The sequence below is a fragment of the Lygodium microphyllum genome, chromosome 2, assembly GCF_053477565.2.
Source record: "Lygodium microphyllum isolate KBCC chromosome 2, Lygodium_microphyllum_v1.1.10, whole genome shotgun sequence".
Lineage (NCBI taxonomy): Eukaryota > Viridiplantae > Streptophyta > Polypodiopsida > Schizaeales > Lygodiaceae > Lygodium > Lygodium microphyllum.
In genome coordinates this window covers 116,766,775-116,791,478 of record NC_141136.1, presented here as the reverse complement: position 1 = coordinate 116,791,478, position 24,704 = coordinate 116,766,775, and the positions used below count along the sequence as shown (strand labels likewise).

General features: G+C 44.8%; 1 protein-coding gene across 1 annotated transcript; it reads right to left on the bottom strand.

Moving 5' to 3' along the window:
- Positions 1 to 17,577: 17,577 nt before the first annotated feature.
- LOC148040219 (pentatricopeptide repeat-containing protein At5g27110-like) lies at positions 17,578 to 21,736 on the bottom strand. Its single transcript, XM_087697702.1, has one exon. It carries the CDS (start codon positions 21,483 to 21,485, stop codon positions 18,165 to 18,167), a length of 3,321 nt encoding a protein of 1,106 aa, XP_087553828.1. The 5' UTR covers positions 21,486 to 21,736; the 3' UTR covers positions 17,578 to 18,164.
- Between the last annotated feature and the right edge of the window lie 2,968 nt (positions 21,737 to 24,704).

Genomic DNA, 24,704 nt, shown 5'->3' with positions numbered 1-24,704 from the left:
CACCAAGTTGGCACACACATGAATGGCTTGTTCTATTCTTTCTTATCCTTTAAATATACCTTTTTAGGGTTAGGGTTTTCCCCCTCCCTTGGGCATTTAGCCCTCTTTTTGGTACAATAACTAGTCACCTCTTATTGCATTATTTTCCTATGGTGAGAATAAAATAGAATATTTTTTGTTTCACGTCAAGAGTATACACTCCTATTACAAATTGCATGAGGTTAAGCCCTCACTTTGCAAATTTACATGGCAGCTTAATACAACTAATGTCATTGCTTGGTTATTGAATTGTGCACCACATGCTTTTTGCACATTACAAAAATGATCTTTGAATTGTCATGGCACAATCAAAAAAATATGCCCCATTATTGCCAATATATTATGCTCCATTATTTCTTCTTATGGTTAACATTATCTCCCTCCTCCAACGAGTGCTAGTCCCATGGCACTCACCATTGTAAGTGACGTGATCCAGCTTGCACCAAAGACATGTATGCTAGGGATAACTATGTTGTCCATGGAGGTGTCCTTCAAGTTGTTGATGGTGGTAGAAACTTATTAGCACAAGGTAAGTTGTGGTTGGAGTGTAGTATACTAACATGGCTTCTAAAGTTTAGGGCTTCACCTAGTGAGTTTTGATAATGGTCGAAGGTCAAAGGAGTATTGAAGAAGAGTTGAGGGCACATGGATCCTTGGAATCGTTCATACCTATAAATTTTTTAAAAGAATTCTCATGCAATCTCTCCCTAAGGCGAAGTGCTAATCTTCTTTGGGTACATGGCACATACATTGGTGGTTTGGGCGATAGGTCAAATCCCAAATCCCAAGCAACCCTAGATTTTTGTCCCTATGTTACCTCTTGATGGACTACCAATAATACGTGCTATCGAGATTTGTTAGATAGGCATGTTACACATGGTATGCGAAGGAAAATTAGGTATGAACCAATATGTTTTGTAAATTATTAAAACTAGATAAGAGTCAATTGAGAAGAAATTGTTTATGGTTCATTATTTCTTAATGAATTTATATCAAAATGATAAATCTTGGTAATGTTTTCTTATATTTCGAGTGATGTTTACATCAGCCATGCATTCCCTAGAGGTGACCGATGTGGAATGCCATGTATTGCTTCATCAATGCTTATTATCTTCCTATTTTTAAACCAACCTTAAAACAAATACAATGGATGGAAAATCTAAAAGTTTTCAAGATATTTATTTTTTAATAATGTAGGGTTAATCCTCTTCTTCTTACATGAGGATGACAGATTCATCTAAATCATCATATTTATGACAAAGTAACTAATGTGATTCCAGTTGATAGAGTTGTTATTCTAGGCCACTCTTGTTGCCAAAATTATTGTAAAGAAGGTTATCCAAACATTCCTTCCAAATAAAAATTCCTAGAATTTTTTGCCAAACTTCCATACTATCACATTATTGATGTATCGAATTTCCATGGGTGACTGTTTATAGTAGAATCCTTATCATAATATAATGTCTATGTTGTCTTTTACCTATGTAATATGAATAACTTTATGGAATCTCAATTATGTATATTAATACTAGTTCTTTGCATGTTGTAATCTAGGATATTCTAGTTGACATTAATCCTATTGAGTTGCAAGAGAAGAAATCCCTCCTTCAGCAAATGAAACCTCCAAAGTTTGATGGAAAGGGTAAGAATGTAGAGATAGATGTTGAAATCTAGATTAAATAATGACAAAAAAAGAAGCTACAAAGGACCCTAAGTATCAACAATTATGAAGGGGTGTACAACTTAAGGATCAAGATTCTAAGTTGTAACTTAAGTACCAAGACTTCTCCATTGAGGAAGAACTTGTGTACTTTAAGAAAATATTATGCATTCCTTCTAGTCATGAACTAAGGAAGAAGATACTTTGGGAGGCATATGACTCTCTATTTTTAGGACATCCTAACTATGCTAAGAAACTCAATGCAATTAGGAAAAGCTATCATTAGGGGTGATGTACTTACCTCTTGATATTCCCTAGATGAAGTGAGAATTCATTAGCATGGATTTCGTGGTAGGGTTGCCTTCAATCCAAGGAGAATACAACTTTATCATGGTGATTGTGGATATGCTAACAAAGGTTGCTCATCTCATACACATCAACACAAACTACAAGGCTTCAAACATCACACGATTGTTTATCAAGGAAATCTTTGGGCTTTGTGGGTTGCCAAAAAGATTCGTCAATGATCAAGATTCCCTCTTTAGTTCTCAATTCTAGAAGAGCTTATTTGAAGCTATTGTTATATGTTTATGTTTTAACAGTCTATCCCACAAACCGATGGCAAAATAGAGCAAGTCAATCAAGCCATACAAGACCTCGTAAGGGTATCCCATAAGATAGGATATTCAAGCACATAAATATCACCAAATAGGCTACGTCAATCTTGGAAAACAAGAGCAAATATTCAAAGAAGAAGACATAGTATTTATCTATGTCCATCCAAAGAAGAGCTCACTATCACTGGGTGAATTCAAGAAACTTAGTGCAATATATTGTGGACCTTACAAGTGTCAAGATTGTGGGAGAGAAGGAAGGAGTCTCACTTGTAGATTTCTTGCTTGCACAATGGGGGAATACACACAGAGGTGGAGGCTGAAAACAGTTTTCCTCTTCTTAGTTGTGTAAGCCAAAAGAACTCACGTACAAAGAAATAGAAGAACCCTATATATGGGTCTCAAAAACCAAACTCAACTAACTAAGGTGGCATACTAACTGAGCCACGAACTAGAGTAGATAAGGATAGCTGTCATGTAGCTATTATTCATGGGCGGTGTACCAACCGCATCTGCACTGACAAGTCAGTGACATAAATACACAACGGTCACCCTGGCGTATCACGAGTGGAGCTCGATATCTCAACACTCCCCCTCGAGCTCAATCCCAATTCCTGCACACCAAGCAGGTCTCTGAACTTGCGCAGCTTCTCTGCGCCCAATGCCTTCGTGAATATGTCAGCTACCTGATCCTCTGTGCTGACATAAACTAGATCAATAAGACCTAGTAAAACCCTCTCCCGCACATAGTGATAATGCACCTCAATGTGCTTTGTTCTAGCATGATAGACTGGGTTATTTGCCAAGTGTATACTGCTCATGTTGTCACAATAAATGACAACTGGTCCATCTGTAGACTGATGCATATCATAAAGTAGCTTATGCAACCAAGCTACCTCACATGCAGCCACTACTGCACCCCTGTACTCAGCCTCTGTGCTCGACAAGGCAACTGTAGGCTGTTTCTTGCTGCTCCAAGTGATTGCAGCACTCCCAAAGGAGAACACATATCCACTGGTAGATCGTCTATCAGAAATACTACCAGCCCAATCAGCATCAGTGTATCCATGCAGCTGTATCTGAATCCCAGTCACATAAAATAGTCCATACTGCAATGTGGACTTCACATACCTGAGTATGCGTCTAGCTGCATCCAAATGCGGTTTCCTTGGAGCCTGCATAAACTGACTTACCAATCCAACAACATAGCTCAAATCTGGCCTGGTAATAGTCATATAAATCAAGCTTCCTACTATGCGTCTGTACATAGTAGGGTCTTCTAGAAGCTCACCTGTATCTGTGCTCAGCTTCACATTCTGCTCCAAAGGAACTAAAATAGGCTTACAGCTTGTCATCCCATATTTGGACAGCATGTCCAATCTATACTGCCTCTGCAAGAGCTGTATCCCGCTTGGTGATCTAATCACCTCAATGCCCAAGAAATAACGCAGCTCTCCCAAATCCTTCATCTCAAACTTCTGCTTCAATAGCATTTTCACATGAAGGATATCTTCATCCTGTCACCTGTCATAATCAAATCATCAACATAAATGACAAGTAGCATAATACCTTTCTCTGTTTTTCTCACATAAAGTGAGAAATCTGCCTTGGAAATCTGAAAGCCAATAGTGACAAGATACTGCCCTATCTTGTCAGACCATGCTCTAGGTGCTTGCTTCAAGCCATACAAGGCTTTCTTCAACCTGCAAACAAACTCAGGATGAACAACATGCACATAACCTGGTGGCTGCTCCATATAGACCTCTTCTTGCAAATCACCATGCAAGAAGGCATTCTTTACATCCATCTGATGTAAAGACCATCCCTTTGATGCAGCCATAGCAATGACTGCTCTTACGGTTGCCATCCTTGCAACCGGACTTAATGTTTCTTCATAGTCAATGCCATATGTTTGTGCATATCCCTTGACTACTAATCTTGCCTTGTATCTGTTCACAAAACCATCTGCATTGTGCTTCACCTTATAAGCCCACTTACAGCCAATTGCATTTTTACCTTTAGGCAAAGGTACCAATTCCCATGTAGCATTTGCTTCCAAGGCATCCATTTCTTCATCCATGGCTTTCTCCCATTTTTCTTTTCCCATGGCTTGCTCAAAAGAAGTGGGTTCTGGTTCCTATATCACTTTGACCATATATGCATACAGAATGGATGTAAATCCATCATATTTCAGCCTATCCACATTATACTTAGCTCTCGTAGACCTACGCAAAGTAGGTTCACTCCCAGGTGCTCTCAAAACATCCCTGGTCTTCCTTACTCCAGGTGTAACAATAGACGGAATACCCAACTCATCATCAATGCTCTATTCTGAGCCACTGGATTCACCATCCATATAAGAGTGACCTGCATTCACATCAAACATGGGCTGATCAACCTTCTATTTTCCTTTTCGTGATACATGCATACCACTATCTGCATTACTTTAAGAAGATTCTCCTGATCTCAATCTGCCTGTCCATGGCGAAGAATGTGAACCACTGCTAGAGGACGCTCCAGGTCCACTAATATTTTGTGACTGCTGCTGTGAATTCTGTGCAGCATTACCATTTTGTGCATCTACATCATCAATCACATTTACTGGTTTATACCAGCTACTCATCTCATAAAAAACAACATCTCTGCTCACTATAAACTTACGAGTAGAAGGGTTATAGCATCTATACCCTTTTTGCTGCAGAGAGTAACCAATAAAGATGCACTTCTCAGCTTTTGGATCCAACTTGGATCTCAGCTCATCTGGCACATGTACATAGGCAATGTAACCAAAAATTTTCAAATGAGAAATATCTGGTTCCTACCAGTATACCTCTCCTCTGGAGTCATCCCATGTATTGCTACAGTGGGAGTCCTGTTCATTATATAGACTGTTGTAGCAACTGCTTCAGCCCAATAAAAATCTGGCATGTCTTTTTCATTGAGCATGGCATGAGATACCTCTCCAATATGCATGTTTTTCCTTTCTACAATTCCATTTTGTTGTGGGGTATGACTGCATGAATATTGCTACTTTATGCCATGCTCCTGCAGGAACCTTGCAAACTCATTTGAGAGGTACTCTCCCCCTCCATCTGACCTTAGGCATTTTATTTGCAGACCCGTTTCTTTTTCAGCCATAGCTTTAAGAGTTTTGAAATGCCCAAAAATTTCACTTTTCTTTTTCATAAAATACACCCAAACTTTTCTGCTATAGTCATCAATAAAAGTGACAAAATAATGACAGCCTCCAAGAGATGCAGCTTTAGTAGTCCACACATCAGAGTGGATTAATTCCAATGGCTTCTCACTCTCTTGAACATGTCTAGGAAATGGTTTCCTTGCCTGTTTTCCAAACTGACAAGCTTCACATCCTTATGCATTTCTACAACCTTGAATTTGGGCAATCCTGCAACAATATTTTGGGCCTGCATTGATTTAAGTCGATGTACATTAACATGACCAATGCGTTTATGCCAGATATCAATATCTGCAACTACACCGGTCCCATGTGCAAACATTGCTGCACTCAATTCAGACATGTCTGCATCCAACGTAAACATTCTGCCCTTCTTCTTTCCGTTTGCTATCAAGTGACCTTTATTTTTCATATCCTCAACAAAGCATCCATGAGGATTAAATCTAACCTGCAAGCCCTACTCAACCATTTGACCAATAGAAACCAGATTCTTGGTGATATTCGGGATATAAAATACATCGGACAGGTATTTCTTTTTCCCATCATGCATAGACAAAGGAATTTTTCCAATCTGCACAATAGGATGTGCAGTATCATCATCAGTCTCCACAAATCCTGATTTTTCCGTTTTCCTTGCATCCTCCATCCATTCTGCATGACCTGTCATGTGGTTTGATGCATCTGAGTCAACATACCATACATCATTGCTTTCTTCTGCACTTGTCACAAAATTGTTCATGTGCTACACCATAAACAAATGCTCATTTATGTCATCACCCTGTCTACTAGAAGATGCATAATTCCCTTGGTGGAGTTTTACATTCATGATGTCATTCTGCTTTTTATAGCAGTCTTTAGCCATATGACCCATTTTACCACAGTAGTAGCATTCAACATTGGTGTTTGCATTTTGGCCTCTTGGCCATCCACCACAACCTCTTTGGCTCCCCCTGCCTCTAGAGTTACCACGTCCTCCTCCATAGGACTGGTTTTCTTGAGTTTGCTGCATATTCTGATTTCTACCACGGCCTCCATATTGGCCTCCTCTACCTCTGTCTCTACCTCTTCCAGCATTTGAGTAGAAGATAGCTTCTTTTGAAGTTCCTCCTGAAGAAGATGCACCACCATTTCTTTTCTCCTCAGAAATTAGAAGAGCAATCAACTCCTCAAAATCAGGAAATCTTTCACGGACGGAAATGGATGTTCAGAACTGTGCATAATCCTTTCCCAGACCATTCAAGGTCAGTGAGACTAAGTCATCATCTTCCACTGGCGACCCAATGGAAGCAAGTGCATCTGCAATCTTCTTCACCTTCATGTGGTAGTCATTGATGCTCATACTTTCTCTTTGCACATTGTGCAACTCTTGCTTGAGCTGCATTTTCCTAGTTTGCGTATTTGTGCTATACATTTTTGACAAAGTATCCCATGCCTCCTTTGGCGTACTTGTATCTTGAATATGCACAATCATAGAGTCTGAAATGCTGATAGACAGCCAGTACATAACTTTCCTGGCTCTCTCATGCCATGCTTTAAATGCCTGCATTTGCTATTGATTGGAAACATCAGGAAGAACTGGTTCTTCTTCATTTCCTGCAACAAATTTCCAATATCCTTTTCCCATAAGAAAATTCGTCATTCTAAACTTCCATGCTTGGAAGTTGTTCTTGTCAAGCTTTTCAGTGACAATCTGTGAAAGAGAATCAGATGCCATTACAGAACACTGCAAAAAATTATGTCACTGCAAAAAACACAGCTTCACCCTAACAAGGGAAAATCTGCAAAACTGGCGAAAGTGGTATTTGACCACACAGTCACTTCCTAGTGACGATTTTGCATAAACAGGAACCAAGGATGATTCTGTAACTCCCAATGTCTCTGCACACAAGCATACGATGCAATTTCTGTGGTAACTGTTCACCGACCTGTAGAACAGTGGTCGCACAGCATAAAACAGGGCCTTTTCCTGAGTGCGTGCAGAAAACTTTCGCCTCCAAAACAGGCCCTGAAATGGCCTCAAATCAAAAAAACAAGGTCGCCAAGGGTTAAAGCCCTGTCCCGCAGCATATACTACCCTCTTGCTTCACCGCGAAGGGCGTATCAACCTGAGACAATGCACTCCTGCACTTTTCGGCTATGCTACCTGCAGAGATCTGCTCCCAAAAACAGAAAATGAAAGCAACACTGCTCCTCTTACCAGAACACCGCGAGCTTGGCTTGCTTTCTTGAGCTCCTTACCACGAACAAGGCTCTGATACCATGTCAAGATTGTGAGAGAGAAGGAAGGAGTCTCACTTGTAGCTTTCTTGCTTGCACAATGGGGGAATACACACAGAGGTGGAGGCTGAAAACAGTTTTCCTCTTCTTAGTTGTGTAAGCCAAAAGAACTCACATACAAAGAAATAGAAGAACCCTATATATGGGTCTCAAAAACCAAACTCAACTAACTAAGGTGGCATACTAACTGAGCCACGAACTAGAGTAGATAAGGATAGCTGTCATGTAGCTATTATTCATGGGCGGTGTACCAACCGCGTCTGCAACTGACAAGTCGGTGACATAAATACACAACGGTCACCCTGGCGTATCACGAGTGAAGCTCGATATCTCAACAGCAAGATCCTCAAGTACCTAGGGATCAATGCATAAAAGTTGCAAATTCTCAAACACTTAAAGATCCACAATGTTTTTCATGTTAGCTTAAAGGCTTATGTACCCAATCCCAATCATGTACTAGATTATCAATAGATTGTAATGCTCACCCAAGGTTTCTTTAAGCTCCAATGTAAGAGAATACTTTATGTAAACGAGAGAGTCCTTAGGAGTAGAGCTCTTTTGAGATGAGGACATCTCGATTCCTCTACTGGCGAAAGGATGTAATGACCTTAACTTTAAAACTTTAGCCTTTGCTAAAGAAACATCAAAAGCCTTTTTTTTAATCTCACGGCCCATCACTAGTGTTGCTAACATCATACACATCAATCTGCCCCATCATCATCCTTGATGCAAAAGGCATATTGATCTTCCTCATCGTTATCTAAACTCCTCCATAAAAAAGCATCCCAAAAGTGTCATTGTACTTACAATTATCACTAGGAACATGATTAGCAGGAAAAGCCAGAATGCATCGTCATAGAACATGCTTAGTAGGGAGTGAGGCCAAAGGCTACAAAAAGCCTTAATCATAAGGCTTGAACTATTTGTTATTTTCTTCTAACTGCTATGAGAGAGAGAGAGAGAGAGAGAGAGAGAGAGAGAGAGAGAGAGAGAGAGTGTGTGTGTGTGTGTGTGTGTGTGTGTGTGTGTGAAGAGAGTAAGTGAGAGAGATAGAGGGGGAGAGAGTAAAAGAGAAAGAGAAGGAAGAGATAGAGAGGGAGAGAGTAAGAGGTAGAAGAGAGAGAGTTTTAGGAATATAGAGGGGAGAGAGTAGAAAATAGAGAGAGAAAGGTATAGAGAGAGATATAGAAGAAGAGAGTAAGAAGGTACAAAGAGAAGAGAGAGGAGAGATTGAGAGTCATGATCATGGATTTTCATTGCATCTTCCTCCTTGCAAGTTCCATTTCCACATCTCCCTCCATCTACCTACTCTAAGGTCAAATTCAACCCCTATATCCACCTTCTCCATGAAAATCCCATAAACCCCCCTTGTCTTCCTACTAAGCCTACTCTCATAAGCCAAAAGTTCTCTCTACTCAACCAACCTATACTTCCTTCAAGCTTGTCCTTCCAACCAAAATCCTTCATATTTTCTCTCATCTTGCTACTACCAACGCTTATTCCTCATAAGGCAAACTTTAACCAAACCTTGGAGCTTATCATTCTACCCTTGACGATTCGAGGGAGTGCAAGTCTTATAAAGACAAAAGAGAAGCAAGTCAAAGAAACACTCTAGCAAGATGGCCCTAAAGCAAAGAAACATTGGAGTTGGACGAGAGATAGCACCACATGAAAGCACCATCCCGATCATCCCAACTCAAGTCCAAGTTGTTTCCCTCATATTTTGAAATAATCTTGATGAAATAAGAATAGAAAATTGGATGAATAATATCGATAATCTAGATCGCAACTACTAGGCATTCCAAGATCCTTATGTATATCTGAGATGTCAAGTAGATGGACAAGAAATTATAAGTGCATATGAGGATATTAAAATTAAAATGCATTTCCATCATGGTAACCAATCCGTGTTTTAGAATTTTCAAACTATGCGATTTTTAAAATTGTGATGATGAAATAATTGATTCACCGAATATCAGAATCAACTTCCATTTTTGAAGCAAAATCTTTAAGGAAGCTATGATAATTAGGGATATTAATTAGAAACTACTCTAATTATCCTATAAAAATCTATTAGTAGGGAAATATCTCTTGAGCTAGCAAGGTTTAGGAAACATCAACCCTTTTTGCTAGGAAATTATCTAGTAAGATATCTCAATAAGTATCTCATTCTTGGGTAGAAATATAAACCTTCTTGAAGTTGATACAAAAAATGACTTTGGTCTTTCTAAAAAGATAGCCTTTGATGCTCGAAATAGAAGCATCATCTTGTTAGATTGAAAATATATCCCAATGAAAGGCATCTCATCAATACAACCCGTAGCACAACTACATCGCATGTCTTGACATCTTTACCTGAATATTCACACTCGTAGCACAACAATGGGGGAGGACACTAGCTCAAAGGTAAGATGTTGTTTAGATTCAAACTAATTGTGCAATGTACTTAATTCTGGTAAAGCCAATCTAGGCTGTAGATAATTGTGAGCCGAAGATTAGCAATCAAAATCATCCAACTTCACTTTTCCAAAAAGTAATTATTGTAGCAAATGCATGGCATCCCATTACCTTAAAATGGGAAGTCCTTTCATAGCCTCACTTACATGCTTTTTAAGATGGCATAATAAGTCATATGATAGCCTGGCCATATCCTAGTTTATCATTGCCTTAGCCCATTGAATTGGAATATGAACATATAAAGCTCATAGATAAGAACAACGTTAATTAAGCGAAAAAACCATCGATGTTGACACTTTTTTGAAGTTTTGGATCATGAAATCACACAAAATGCTGGCACATTGAGTCGTGTCATCCCTACTTCATAGGATTGCAATTGGTGGTAGTGTCACTTTAATATACTAACTAATTCAGTTGTTCCCTTCCTCTACATCAACTCCCCCCCCCCCCTGGTAGCACAGCAGTGAGATTGGTAGGTCCTCAGCAGAAACACGCAATGGAAACCTCTAATCAAAGACACCGGTGCATTCTATGAGTGCCCCCAGTCAAACACCTTGTGCGTCGTCTTATCTAAGGAACATCTCTTAATTGTCCATGCCACAAAGCTGAAGCTTAAAGAAACAGTGATCTTTGGTCAAGTAGTAGGACACTCCCCATCCAGGGCCTAGCTTTGGGATTGGCTTCACTCCACGTTGTGCATCGGCACATCGCAGATAGTGGAGGCAGCTCTAATGGGTCAAGGAATCTTCATGGTACGACTCACCTCAATAGATGTAGCACGTGAGCTATTGGCTAGCTCACCCTATGCCTCCACGAGGGGGGTCATCCATATGGTTCCCTAGTACAGTGGCTTCACAGGGGAGGCATTCGTGCTCCACAACAATTTCCTTAGACACCCAGTCACCCTACTCTTCACTGAACTGGTGATAGAGTATCGCTAGCTTGTGGAAGACTTTGGATGACTCTTCGGTACTATCCTTCCCGCCTCTTTTGCGAACATAGTGACAATTGCAGGAGTCTCAAAGGTACAGGTGGCAATGAAAGAGATAAAGAATATACCACAGTTTCTAGAGATTGAAACAAGTGGACACTCCTTCAAGCAGCAGGTCATTGTGACTGGGTAGCCAAGGCAGTGCCTGTGTTGCCATGACTTTGGGCATCTGGCAACAGAGTGTACGCACTTCGAAGTTAAGGCGGCTTCGTTGATAGGCCCACAGGTGGATGCAAACGGCTTTACATGAGTCCAAAGACGATAGAGAGGGAGACGACATGGGGGGCCGCAGTCAGCCCCTCAGGCACAGCCACGGCAACAGGATGCAAGGGGGCGAGCGTTGCCCCCCTAGTAGAGCACCACATGGCCCCCCCCCCCTCCCCGCTCCACCCAATAAGATCACAAGCCTACACATCCAACCCCACGGAGGCATCGCAAGCTACCTCACTTGAGGGCCCACATCCCCCTCCCCATGGCTCCCCCCCCCCCCCCCCCGACCCTAGTCCACAATCCCCCCCCTCCAAATCTACCGCCCCCCCCACACCCGTCGTGTGCATCCGTCCGACCACCCCACCATCCCTAGATCCTCCCCCTCCCCACCATCACCCCCACTGACCAACCCCCCTGATCACCATCTAGCACTGGTGACCCCCCAGCCATCCACCCCCCCCCCCCCCCACAGGAGGTGAGGAGCCCCATACGCCGACATCCTCCACTCACCGACAGTCTAGTCCCCCCTTCCCCTCCCCACACAGCCACCAGCTCATCTATCCATCCATGCTGCCCATCACATTTTCCTGAGACAGGCGCAGCTGCTACCACAGGAGTTTTTTCGTAGTGGGCCATGGTCTTACCTAAGAGTTGCAGAGCGCGGAGAGTTCCCACTACCCCTGGAGGTGGGAATCTTCGTGGTATGCAAGTCAAGGAGCGGCAAGGTACATCTACTAACACCACCAAATGGACCAAACTATGCCTTCTTTCTTCAAACCTCTCACACAAGAGACCAGATGACAACTCAAATAGAGGAGGTGAAGGGCCAGGTGGCAGACCACATCTCCCAGTGGATGGGAGAAGGTGGACTGCACTTTATTCCCAGTAGTGGCCAAGTTGCATGATGGATATTAACTGGTGGACTGGGGCTAAGGTCCCACATCTAAGCATTATCTTTCGAGCCCCTCCGCAGTGGAGAGCTTCGATGGATGTGATTGAGTGGCCCCTAGCACAAGTAGCCCATTTCTACCAGTGTACAGAGTCTCACCTCTCAACCTGGTTGATAGATGTTGTGGTGGTACCACTAGGTGCATCCATCACCCCCATGGTCCACCCGAGGGAATGAAGTTCACTGTCCAGGCCGGCAGTGAAGCGTATTCGCATACCTCATATCTCCTCTTCTTCCCCAACAGCTTCCACACCGAACAGATGCTTGTTTGGTTAATCATAGGTTTCCCTATGAGTTTACATCTTACATCCTAGAATGTGAATAGCCTCCACTATAGTGGAGCACGTGGTTCCAAGAAGTTGATTGTTCGGCAAGAGCTACAGCATGCCCTTGCCAGGGATGGATCGACATCTTACTTCTATAGGAGCACAAGCTCACTCCCGCCCAGGCCCAGAGGGTAGGGAAGGTACTCCCGAGCAGTTCACGCACATACTGGGAGCACACCATCGGTGCCCACGATAGGAGTGGAGACGTATACACCTCTATTGACCTGAGTCTCACCGCTTATGTACGAGACCACGGGACGATAGTGGCAGGGAGGGTTCTATGGATTAGATTGGATATTGGGGATTCATGCCTTGGAGTCCTCAATGTCTATGCCCCCACTGAGGTTAGGGCACGCAGCAGGTTCTGAGTGGAGATCGTAGCAAGACTCCCGTAGGTGGACTCCTGGATTGTTGGAGGAAACTTCAACAATCTGAAGGCCTTAGAGGACCAATAGGGCAAAGGAAAAAACTACTAGGGCATGGCTAGGGAGGAGCAGGAGGCATGTAAGGACTTTCTACTGGCAATAGGAGCACGCAATGCTTGGAGAGACCCAGCCTTCCATAGGAGGGAGAGGTCAATGGACTTCTCTTGGGGATACAGGTGGCTAGGTGGAGTCCTGCTGGAGCGATTGGACAAGTTCTATATGGGAGAGTGGAAATGCTCTTGCGGAGGCCAAGTAGGGAAATTGGCGAGCACCACTTTGTCCGCCGGTTCTCCTGACACTCGATCCCCCAGCATCTTCCCTAAACACACGATCTTGTCGGATCCCTGACTCAATTTATAGGAGGGACAAGATGAAGAGATTGATTGAGTAGATTTGGACCAGGGAGGGGCAGGAGGGACCATATCGCATAGGAGGTTGCAGAGGTTCTAGCCGAGTTGAGTAGTATCTGCCAAGAGGCAACCCTATAGGCCAGGTAGCAGAGCTAGGAGGAGAGCTAGGAGGAGAGAGCACTCCTACGGAACCTTGTAGCCATGCAGAGATTACTACATGAGGCACCAAGGGATCCCACCCTCCACGCACAGGAGCACACGTGAGTAGCCATCGTCGGCCTAGAGAACAGGCGCTCGGAGTTCTCATTCCCCGCATCAGTAGCCTTCTAGGTGCGGAAGGGGGACACGATGTGCAGGGAGTTTTCGGGTGCACTAGCTCCGCACCTCAAGAGAGAAAATACGCAGCCTTCGGGATCAGTATGGGAGGACTCATTCTAGCCCAAACGAGGTGATGGAGATTGCCACCGACTACTACAAGAGAAAATACGCAGCCTTCGGGATCAGTATGGGAGGACTCATTCTAGCCCAAACGAGGTGATGGAGATTGCCACCGACTACTACAGACACCTTTTCTAGCAGGAGACTGCCTTAGCTAGAGGACAACAATGTAGACAACATGTCTGGGATCACATCCCGTCCCTCGTCACAAAGGAGATGGGACACTCCCTCCTAACCCCCTTCACAGAGAATGAACTAGAGGAGGCTTTCCATACACAGGACGAGCAAAAATGCCCGGTGGCCTTTCTAAGACCTTCTTCACTACCTACTGGGAGGTGGTGAAGGACCCCTTACTACTGGCCTTCCAAGAGATCTTCACTTCAGGATAGATGCTAGAGAGTCTTTCGGCAAGTCTTATCAGTCTCCTCCCCAAAGGGGAAGACTGGTTGGAGCTATCCTAATGGAGACCAAACACCTTATTGTCAGTGGCCTATAAGGCACTGGCAAAGATGATTGGTAGGCGACTCCGCCCTATGCTTCCAGACATCATTCATGACACAAAGATACGCTTTGTCCAGGATAGGAGCATCCTAGACAATGTATTCACCTTCTTTGAGGCAACAAAGTGGGCCCAGCACAGTGGTCAGGGTCTAGCCATACTACTCCTGGACTTCGAGAAAGCCTATGACAGGGTGGATTGGGACTTCTTAGAGGGCACCATGGTGAGGTTGGGCTTCCCCCAAGCATGGATCCACAGGGTCTTTGCACTTTACAGATCGGATACCAGCAGGGTTCTCATAGGTGGCAAACGAGGGGAGGAGTTTCGGCTAGAGAGATCGGTCCAGCAGGGCTGCCCCCTGGCCTCGTACCTGTTCTTACTCTTTGCAGAGGCAATGTCTCACTTCCTCAAGTCACATGTGAGCGGGTTACGCGACCTCAGACTTCCAGTGAGAGAGGAGACAAAGCTGTTAAACTCAGAGTATACAAATGATACAACTCTACATAGAGGATGATGAGTTGATGTTGGAGAGAGTGAGATTAGCCCTCCAGGTGTTTCGTATTGTAGCAGGAGCGAAAATCAACTGGTGAAAGTCGGTTGGTTTCCTTACATACCCGGACTCTAGCACTGAGTGGAGCATCCACCTGGGATTTAGATGGGTGTGCAGAGGGCAAACCGCCCGTTACCTAGGGGTCTAGGTGGGACTCAACATCACTCCCACCCAGCAGTTTCTTCTAGTCCTCGACTCTATTTGGAGAAAGCTGACCTACTAGAGTACTGCTCGCCTTTCCCTAGCAAGCCGAGCCCTGGTGGTTAACCAGGTCCTCTTAGTGATGGCTTGATACATCGCCTCATGTTGGTGCTTCTCCTCATCCTATGTAGTTCAACTTCGCCACCTAGTGCGAAACTTCCTTTGGGCCAGGTCAGACAGTTCCAAGGATTTCCAAGCCAAGGTGGCGTGGGCGACCATCATCTGGCATCGGTCAGAGGGAGGGCTTGGGATCTTAGACCCAGAGTATCAAAGTATCCCCCTCTTGGGCAAGCTAGTAGTTCACGGCCTCACACCACGAGGGCAGACGTGGAAGGTCATACTGCAGGAGGGCCTCTAGGATTGTAGACCGAGGCTTGGCAGTGATTGGAGACCGTCCCTAAGATGGATCTTCACAACGGCCCAAATCACCCCCCCTAGATACCCCTTCCTACGCAGCCTACTTCGTGTGTGGTAGGGCCTCTGTAAGGCCCTAATTCAAAGCCCCCAAGCTACCAGCATCCTCTGCCGTATAGCACCCAGCCTTGGATGTATCTCATGGGGAGTTTTCTCCTGGTAGGCAGTCAACCAATGCCGTCATCTTCTCTAGGCTGGGATGCAGGACACGATAGTCATTATTGAGACAAGGTCATATGCAAAGGTCAGTTTGGAGGCTCTACCCATCCGCCAGGTACTGGAGCCCCCAACAGACCACTCTGAGGTATGGGAGATCATAGGGAGTCTTACCGGATGGCATGTCTAGAAGGCGTGGTGTCAGGAGGTTTTTGACGAGGAGAGACTTTCGGTATAGGCGACCTTAGCAGAGCTCCGGACCTCCATCATCCACTCCCTCCGAGGACGATGGGACTAGGTGCAGGGCGAGTCTCGAGCTCGTCAAGAGCTCTGTTTTCATTTCATATGCACTTGGGCGGCCAGGACCTGTTTTTCGTGATGCAGGCAAGCAGCCCCAAATGGTGATACACCCCCCCTCAATGGCTTCTTGCTCCCATCCCCCCTAGACTGCCTTGAGAGGCTTGTACACTTGATATATCTGTGACTCTGCATCAGCTCCAGCTACTCTGTTGAGCATGAGCACTTCCTTTGTATTCGGGGTTTTTTTCTGAAGTATAACTAGCCACACTTTATTTGCAACAAAAAAAAAACTAACTAATTACTTTGTCCTTGCTTTGCGCAACAAAAATCCTTTCTACAAAACAAATTGATGTTGAAGTCAATAGTACACCACTTTAATACTTTAGCAACTGTTGTGCAACCAGAAATTGGAGGGCGGTCTCCATTAACCCAAAAGGGGCTTTTGTATTATCGGCATTTATTGCACAAGGTAGGACAAACGCTTCAAAATCCCCTTAAATTAGGGCATGTGTGGGCATTCTACAATCTACCACATTCATTGTCCACATTCAATCAGTCTGCTCTGACTGTGATCCTTTCTTCTTGGCATGATGGTTGCTATCCACTAGAGTTACTGCTGCTGCCCATGTTCAGAGCTGCCTAGAGCTGCTGCCCTTGACAGCTGGCTGCCATCAAGCCTGTAGAGGCTGCTACACACCTGCGTTTTCAGTCTTCTGTGGCTGCCCAGCTCCCCTTGAGGTTCCATCAGCTGTCACCACACCCAGGAGCACTTGCATTGCTGCCTGCAGGTCTGATCACCCATATACACCTGCATTTTCTACATCATGAAGCTGTTCAGCCCTGCGTTTTGCAGTTACAGCAGCCACCCAGCATCCGAGTGGCTCCTCCAGCATTCGTCCATGTCACCTCGACTTGTGTTTGCTGGTTCCACCCGTCTCCACCAGCTATAGCTGCGTTTCTATCTTCAGGAGGTTGGTTGTCTACATCAGGGGCACACTTGTGCTGATGTCATCTTCTTCATCATGGACAATTCTTGAGGACTGCGTTTCACTCCCTCTACTACTGTCCTTCATCACCCAATGTCTTGTCAACATTCCCCTGCCTAGAGGACTGCATTTCACTCCCTCAACAAAGCATTCCTTCACAGGTGCTACCGCTTGATCAGCCAGAACAGTGCAGTCATCTCCAAGCTCTGATCGGAGTCATCAACTTGACTCTGCTCACCTCAATACTGGTCCTAGAGAAATGAACCCTGAGGCTGCCACTCCATTGTATCAATATTCTGCATGATTCATTGAGCATGATTTATTGCTTCATTCTTGTTCTGTGTTTCTGAGTTCTTTATCACAGTGTCTGCAGTACACACTATGTTCCTCCCCTCAAACCCTACTGTTTCTCAACACACCCTATCTGTACAGGACCATCCACAATTTGCAGGGAAGCGCAGTGCTACTGAGGCTCTTAACCGAGCAGGCCACCATGTACATTAAAACTAGAAGACTGTCAAATTGATACATCTTGATGCCCCTAACTCCATCACAGGCTTAGTTTTTGCAAGGCCCAACAAACCTAACATTTGTGCTTCCCATGGACAGAACCTTAATGGGACTTCTAATCCAAGCACTTTATTCTTGCCCTGGCTGAGTGCAGTGGTGCATTTCGAGGGTTCCAAGTACAAATGCTTGGTCACTTTGCAGGCCTACATGAAGTCTAACTCGAGTTTGAGAATTGCGCCCCTTCTTTTAGTGGTAGAGATGGGACTTAGCTGTGCCAGACATGTATTGGGTTTACAACGAATGTATTCTGCTGCAACTTTCCTTGAGTTATATCTCACATGCAGTAACTGATTTCTGATCCAGCCCAATAATCTTGTCAGTTCTTTCAATAGAGTAACATTCTAGCAATATCTCAGCCAAAATAGCCTGTGCTGCCGGACCAGAGAATACTCTTACAAATGGTCTGTCAATTGCCTTGCCTCAAAACCAATGCAATGCCTTGAACGTCAATCAGCACAATATTTCATTAGTGAATTTCTTTAACCATGATTGAAACAATACTTCATCAGTGAATTGCTCAAACAACCAGATGTCATATGTGTTGATCTTGCTGCACTCATATTCCTGAGACCAAATCTAGACCAGGTATGTATCCTTCATCCTTCACTCGTAAACTCAAAAGCTCTAAGTTTTCTGACATATACTTGTTTTGACTGGCACCCACAATAAATTCATGCAGCACTTTGTTCACCTCGATTGATGCATTACCAGGTAATTTACTGGCTCCTGCATGTTTCCTCATTTGCTCTATACGGTTTGCATCACTCCACCTACCAAAACATGCATACATGTCAGACATGAGCAAGTATGTAGCAGAATCCTCTTGATTGGACTCCACAAGTTGCTGAAAGTACCTCTCTGCATATTTCATTTTCCCATATATTTTACATGCACTCAACAGAGCTGTTAAGGCAAAGCTGGAAGGAGGACACTGCATAGCTGAAATGAATCCTTGTGCCTCGAGAACATGCCCAGATCTTGCAAGGAGATCCACCATACAGGCATAATGATCCAAAGTTGGTTCGACTTCATGTTCCTCTCTCATCAGGCTGAAATACTTCTGACCCTCCAAAACCAAGCTAGCATGGCTGCATGCAGCAAGAAGACAGGTGAATGTAGTAGAATTTGGCTTCACCCCTTGCCGTTGCATTTTCTCAAAACATTGTACAGCCTTGCTACCTTCATGGTTTTCACCATATGCCTTTACCATCGCAGTCCATGAAATAACATCTCGAGAAGGCAGGTTGTCGAATACCTCTTGACCTTCTTCGACAGAGCCACATTTGCCATACATGTCTATCAACATGTTGCCTATGGCAGTATCTCTTCCGAATTTTGACTTTCTTATTTCAGCGTGTATCTCCCGGCCTGTTTCCAAGGCTCCTGTGACACCACAAGCTTTCAAGCAGAGAGAATATGTAACAGCATCTGCAGGCACACCTTCTAGCTGCATCTGTCTGAAATAATCCAAAACTTCTTCGTTATGGCCACACTCACTATATCCTGAAATAAGTGTCGTCCATGATACTGCATTCCGAACTGGCAGCCTATCAAAGACTCGCTGTGCTTCTACGAGAGAACCACACTTGCCGTACAAATCAACAAGCGTGCTGCCTACTATAAGCTCTCGTTCCAATCCTCTCTTGGTAGCTTCAGTATGTAAAAATTTGGAACTTTCCAAAGCTTGTGTAGCGCCACAAGCTTTTAAGCAGAGAGCAAATATGCCTGCATCTGCAGGTACACCTTCCAGCTGCATCTGTTTGAAGCAGTTAAGCACCTCTACACTGAAACCCCTTTCAGCATATCCTGAAATCAGTGCAGTCCATGAGACCACATCTTTAACTGGCAGCCTGCTAAACACTTTGCATGCATCTTCCACAGAACCACATTTGCAATACATATCCACCAGTACGCTGCCTACATAGAGATCAATTTCCAAACCCCGTTTGGTTGCTTCAGCATGCAAGACTTCTCCTATTTCTAAGGTTCCATTGGCACCAGAAGCCTTAATCCCCCTGACAAACATGACAGCTTCCACAGTCAGACCTTCCACTTGCATCTGTTCCAAACAGTTCAGCACTTGTCCACGAAGCCCACATTCTACATATCCTGAAAGCTTCGCAGTCCAAGAAACTGCGTTTCGAACTGGTAGCCTGTCAAAAACTTGGCAGGCATCTCCATGAAAGCCACATCTGGTATACATTTCTACCAGCATGTTTCCCACAGGGAACTCCCCTTCAAATCCCCTTTGAATTATTTCAGCATGCATTTCACGTCCTGTTTCCAAAGCTCCTGTGATGCCACAAGTTTTCAAGTTGCAAAGATAAATGAAAGCATCTGGACACAGTCCTTCTAGCTGCATTTTGTGTGAACACTTCAGCACCTCATCATCAGGCCCATGTTCAGCATATCCTGCAACTAGTCCAGTCCACGAAACTTCATTTTTTACTGGCAACCTGACAAAGATGTGTTGTGCTTCCACTAATGAACCACAATTGCCATACAAAACCACCAGTGCATTGCCAACGTCAAGGTCACAGTCCCATCCCCTTTTCATCACTTCAGCATGCATTTTCCGGCCCGTCTGTAAATCTGCTTTAAGGCTACAAGCTCTCAAGCAAAGTGCAAAGGTGACCAAATTAGGAGCAATGCCCTTCAGCGGCATTTGTGTCAAGAATCTTTCCACTTCCTCACTGAGGCCAAGCTCAGCATATCCTGTAATCAGTGCATTAAATGAGACTCTGTCTGGAGCAGGCAATTGATCAAAGACCTCCTGTGCTTCTGCAAAGGAGCCACACTTGCTATACATTTCTATCAACATATTAGCTACAGACAAATCTTCTAGTAATCTCAATTTTCTGATTTCGGCATGTAATTCATGGCCTGTTTCTACTCTCCCTGTAGTGCCACAAGCTTTTAAGAAGATCAAATACATGAGAGCATCCCCAGACACACCTTCAGACTGCATCTGCTTAAAACAATTAAGAACTTTTTCAGAAGATCCTTGCTCAGCGTATGCTGCAATCAATGCAGTCCATGAGATAATGTCTCGAACTGGAAGCCCATCAAACAATAGCTGTGCTTCTGCAAACAAACCACACTTGCCATACATATCTACCAGTGTACTTCCCAGATGAAGGTCCATCTCCAATCCCCTGTTGACAACTTCAGCATGTATTTCTTGGCCTATTTCTAAGGCTTTGGCTGTGCCACAGGCTCTGAAACACAAAATTAACAAGACAGCATCTGCATACACACCATTCAGCCGTATTTGTCTGAAACAATTCAGCGCTTCTTGACCAAGTCCATGTTCCGTGAATCCTGCAATTAGTGCAGTCCATGACACTGCATTTTGAATTGGAAGCCCTTCAAATACCTCGTGGGCTTCTGCAAGCGCTCCACATTTGCAGTACATATCCACTAGTGTACTGCCCAAATGAAGCTCTTTTTCCAATCCCCTTTTGACTGTTTCAGCATGCATCTCTCGGCCACTTTCCACATCTTCCAGCCTAGCACACAGGCTGAGCAAAGCCAAATATGTGTGTCTGTTGGGCTGTGCAATGTTCTCTTGCATCTTATAGTAAAGCTGGAAGGCATATTGTGGTTGCCCATGATCACAGTAGCCCGAGATGAGAGAATTCCACGAGTGCTCAGTCCGATGGGGGAGCCTGTCAAATACATACTGGGCATCAGACAAGCTCCCGCATGCGGCAAGCATGGGCACGAGGAAGTTCCCGAGGACGGGATGCAAGTCAATTTGGCACTGTTGCATGTATGCATGCAGCCGTTTGGCATGTTGGAGATTCTTCTTCTGTCTGCACTCCTGCAGGAGGCCGATCAAGTTCTCTCTGAGAGATGTACTCAATTCCACCTGCATGCGTCCCCAGCCTTCCAATTAAGGGCAAGGAGGACAAATGCTCTACTCGCCCGGCAATAGCGTCTCTCCTTCCTTGTTCTAAGAAAGGGAAAGGCAGCAGCATTCTGGCGTCTGGATAGAAGCGCGAATCGTCAGAAACAGCCCCCATAGTGATGCAGATTGCATCTTTCAGCATTGTTTCCACAGTCAGGGATCGACAAAAGCTCGATGCAAGTAAAAACGAGCTTGCGTATGAACACTGTGTAATCTCTTCTTTTCGCAGTACCGGTTTAAAACTTTTAAGTGGTCACAAAAAAAAACCTGAGGTTTAATGTAAAATGATTTGACCTACAAGTTGGCTTGTGCTAAACTGCTTTACGGAAGTTATCCCCAAGCGAGGGAGAAGAAGTTTCCGTGGCGTTCTTCACTTATTTCTTTTTTAAAAATTTCTCTCTCCTATTTTTCTCTCTTTTAATTTTCTCTCTCTTTCTCTCTCTCTCTGTCTCTCTCTCTCTCCCCATCACTATCTCATACCTCCCTCGCTCTCTCTCTCTCCTTTGACACCCCCCTCTCTGTTTGTGTCTATCCATTTGTATCTCCCATCTTTTCCCTATTTCTCATTTCTTCTATCTCCTTCTCCCTATCTTTCCCTCCGTGTGTGTATCCCTCCCACTACCTCTTCCTCTCTCTCTCTCTCTCTCTCTCTCTCTCGCAAAAGGAAGGGAGCTGTAATGTAGCCAAAGGAGAGACCATCCCACAAGACCACCGTTGCCTGTCATCCAACACCCTCCTACACACCTGCCTACCACTACTGCTCAACCACCACCACCACTCAACCCTTGTGCCATTGGCCACCCCCCCACACACATACACACAGAGCTATAGCCAAAGAGCAAGATGTGTTGTTGCCAAATGGAGAGAGAGAGTGTGTGTGTGAGTGAGAGAGAGAGTGTGTGTGTGTGTGAGTGTGTGTGTGTGTGTGTGTGCACGCACACGTGCACTGCATTGTAGTTGCAAGGATTGGAAGGGCAGACTCTCCATGGAGGGACACACAGGACTTGCGGGTGCTGATCCGCAAGATCATGATGCAGTTACACAGATCCCAAGTCTAACTCTACACTCAACTCCTAAGTCTTTGCACATCAATGCTTTTTGGAAAGGCACTGAAATGCATACAGTTTTACCCATCCTAGCCTTAGGAGATATGACGCGAAAAGGAATTGTAAACACAGGCGCAGGTGTTAGTGTACTAAGCCATGCAGTCTTAGAGGCATGGGGAAACCCTCCTGTAGAGACTGCCAGGTTTAACGTCACGTTAGCAAATGGAATGAAGGTAAGACTGCCAGGTTTAAAGAATTGGCCAGTAAAGATTGCCGGTGTGCAATTTTCTGTAAACTTCATTGTCATGAAGGGAGTGGATTATGACATACTATTAGGCCGACCTTGGATGAGGAATGCACGTATCATTGAGGATTGGGGCAATGGTTTGATTTTCCTAGGGAACAGAACTAGTGCAGTAAGGGTAGAGATGGACACTTGGAAGATGACCCCTGTTGACCTAGATGCCATCTCAGCTATGCTGAAAGGCAATACTCAAACGACCAAACCCTATGGATCACTCACTAAGTCTTTTAACTCCTGCCATAAGGAATGATTCTGCCTAAGTAGGTCTTCCAAGCTTAGAGTTACTGGAGTATACAACAAGGTTGTGAGGAGGCTATTGGGCTCTTGTCTTCCCTTGAGGCTAGCATTTCTAGGCCATGCGTTCTGTCTGCCCTCGCAAGTTTCCCCTTGGCCTTGCTGCTGAGTTGCCCCCAGTGGTGCAGGTATGCTGGCATCTTGTGGTTTTGAAGGTGAGACTGGTGTGCTCACGCTGGAGAAATCGTCAATAGGATCTTCTAATATGGGTTCAGCATCCTTGAGGTGCTTTTGGGCGTCCTTGACCCACTCCTTGACCTTAGCTATAGCCTCGAGCTGCCGTTTGGGATGGGGATATTCCCCTACCTTGGCACTCCCTAGCTCGGCTGTCTTAGGAGCTGAGGTCTCCGCCTCTGCGTCTGTGACTCTCTTTCCCGTACTAACGTAGTCGCTTCCTCAGTTTTCAGAGTTATCTTTGCATCGGTTCTCTTTTCCCGTCTCCTCCGGCTTTTCTTTCCTATTGAGGTTGCGTCAAGGTTACTTGGCCCTGGCAAAGAGATGCATGCTTGTTTTGTTTGAGCTCACGTCATAACATGTAGTGGGATGGGTGTATCCTCACTGTCAAAGGTTTCCACTCCAAAAATCCCCAAAGGCACCGATGGCATGTTGGCAGAGCTGGTTGATGGCTTCTGCCTAGGAGAGTCAGGAAACAGATGTGTGATTCCACACTCTGTGCATCGGAGATCCACTTTGTCCTTGTTAGCTTGTTCTCGTTCTGGGCAGCGTGATGAAATGTGGCATGGGTGGCCGCAAGTCCAGCATGTGACTGGATCTTGGCTTGGCCCTCCAAAGCCTCTGCCTCTTCCTCTTCCTAAAGCCATCACCGGCACCGGCCGATAGTCCATCAGGACTGGGTTCCCCTCCTCGTCATAGGATATATACGGGTTGACATATGTTTCTTCCTCATTAGGCTCCTCCACAAAGTGAATAGGAGCATCGCTAGATGGGTGGGTTACAAAAGGCCCTGGTGGTTTGGGTATATACCAGTTGGGTTCATCTCCAGCCTAGGTACGGCAGGTCTTGAGTCAGTCGGTGCTGGGAGAGCTAACTGGGTTCCCCTTCCAAAGAAATTGGGTGGCCTATTACCTAAGTATGGAGGGTTGTACTGCTGCGCGTATGGGAATATCCTCGGCATTTTGCAATGCACTGCATCATGCCCAAATCTATCGCAATTTGAGCACGGCCAAGATCTAGGATCTTGGCACTCAACTGGGAGGTGATTGCCGCCGCAGTATATACATTGTACATGCGATCTCATAGGCTTCCTTACCAACTCTTGCAATCGTGTAATCTCCATTCTCATTTCTGCCATCCCCTGGTCGTGGTCTACACTCTTTCCCTTATCCTGCACACTAGCAATTGCTTTTTCCCCCGAAGTAGTTGATCTCTCAGGGTCCCTCTGGCTTGCACTCTCTTGGTTGGTAGTCGCTCTTGCTTTTTCCCCTGAAGTAGCGCTCTGTTCAACGGACGTATTGTCCAAGAGTCGCTTTGCTACCAGTTCACTCAATGTCATGTTACCCTGCTGCCCGTTCCCTCTCTACA

Excerpts from the sequence above, each read along its gene's own strand:
- LOC148040219 (XM_087697702.1), bottom strand. The coding sequence starts at position 21,485 with ATGCAGGTGGAATTGAGTACATCTCTCAGAGAGAACTTGATCGGCCTC.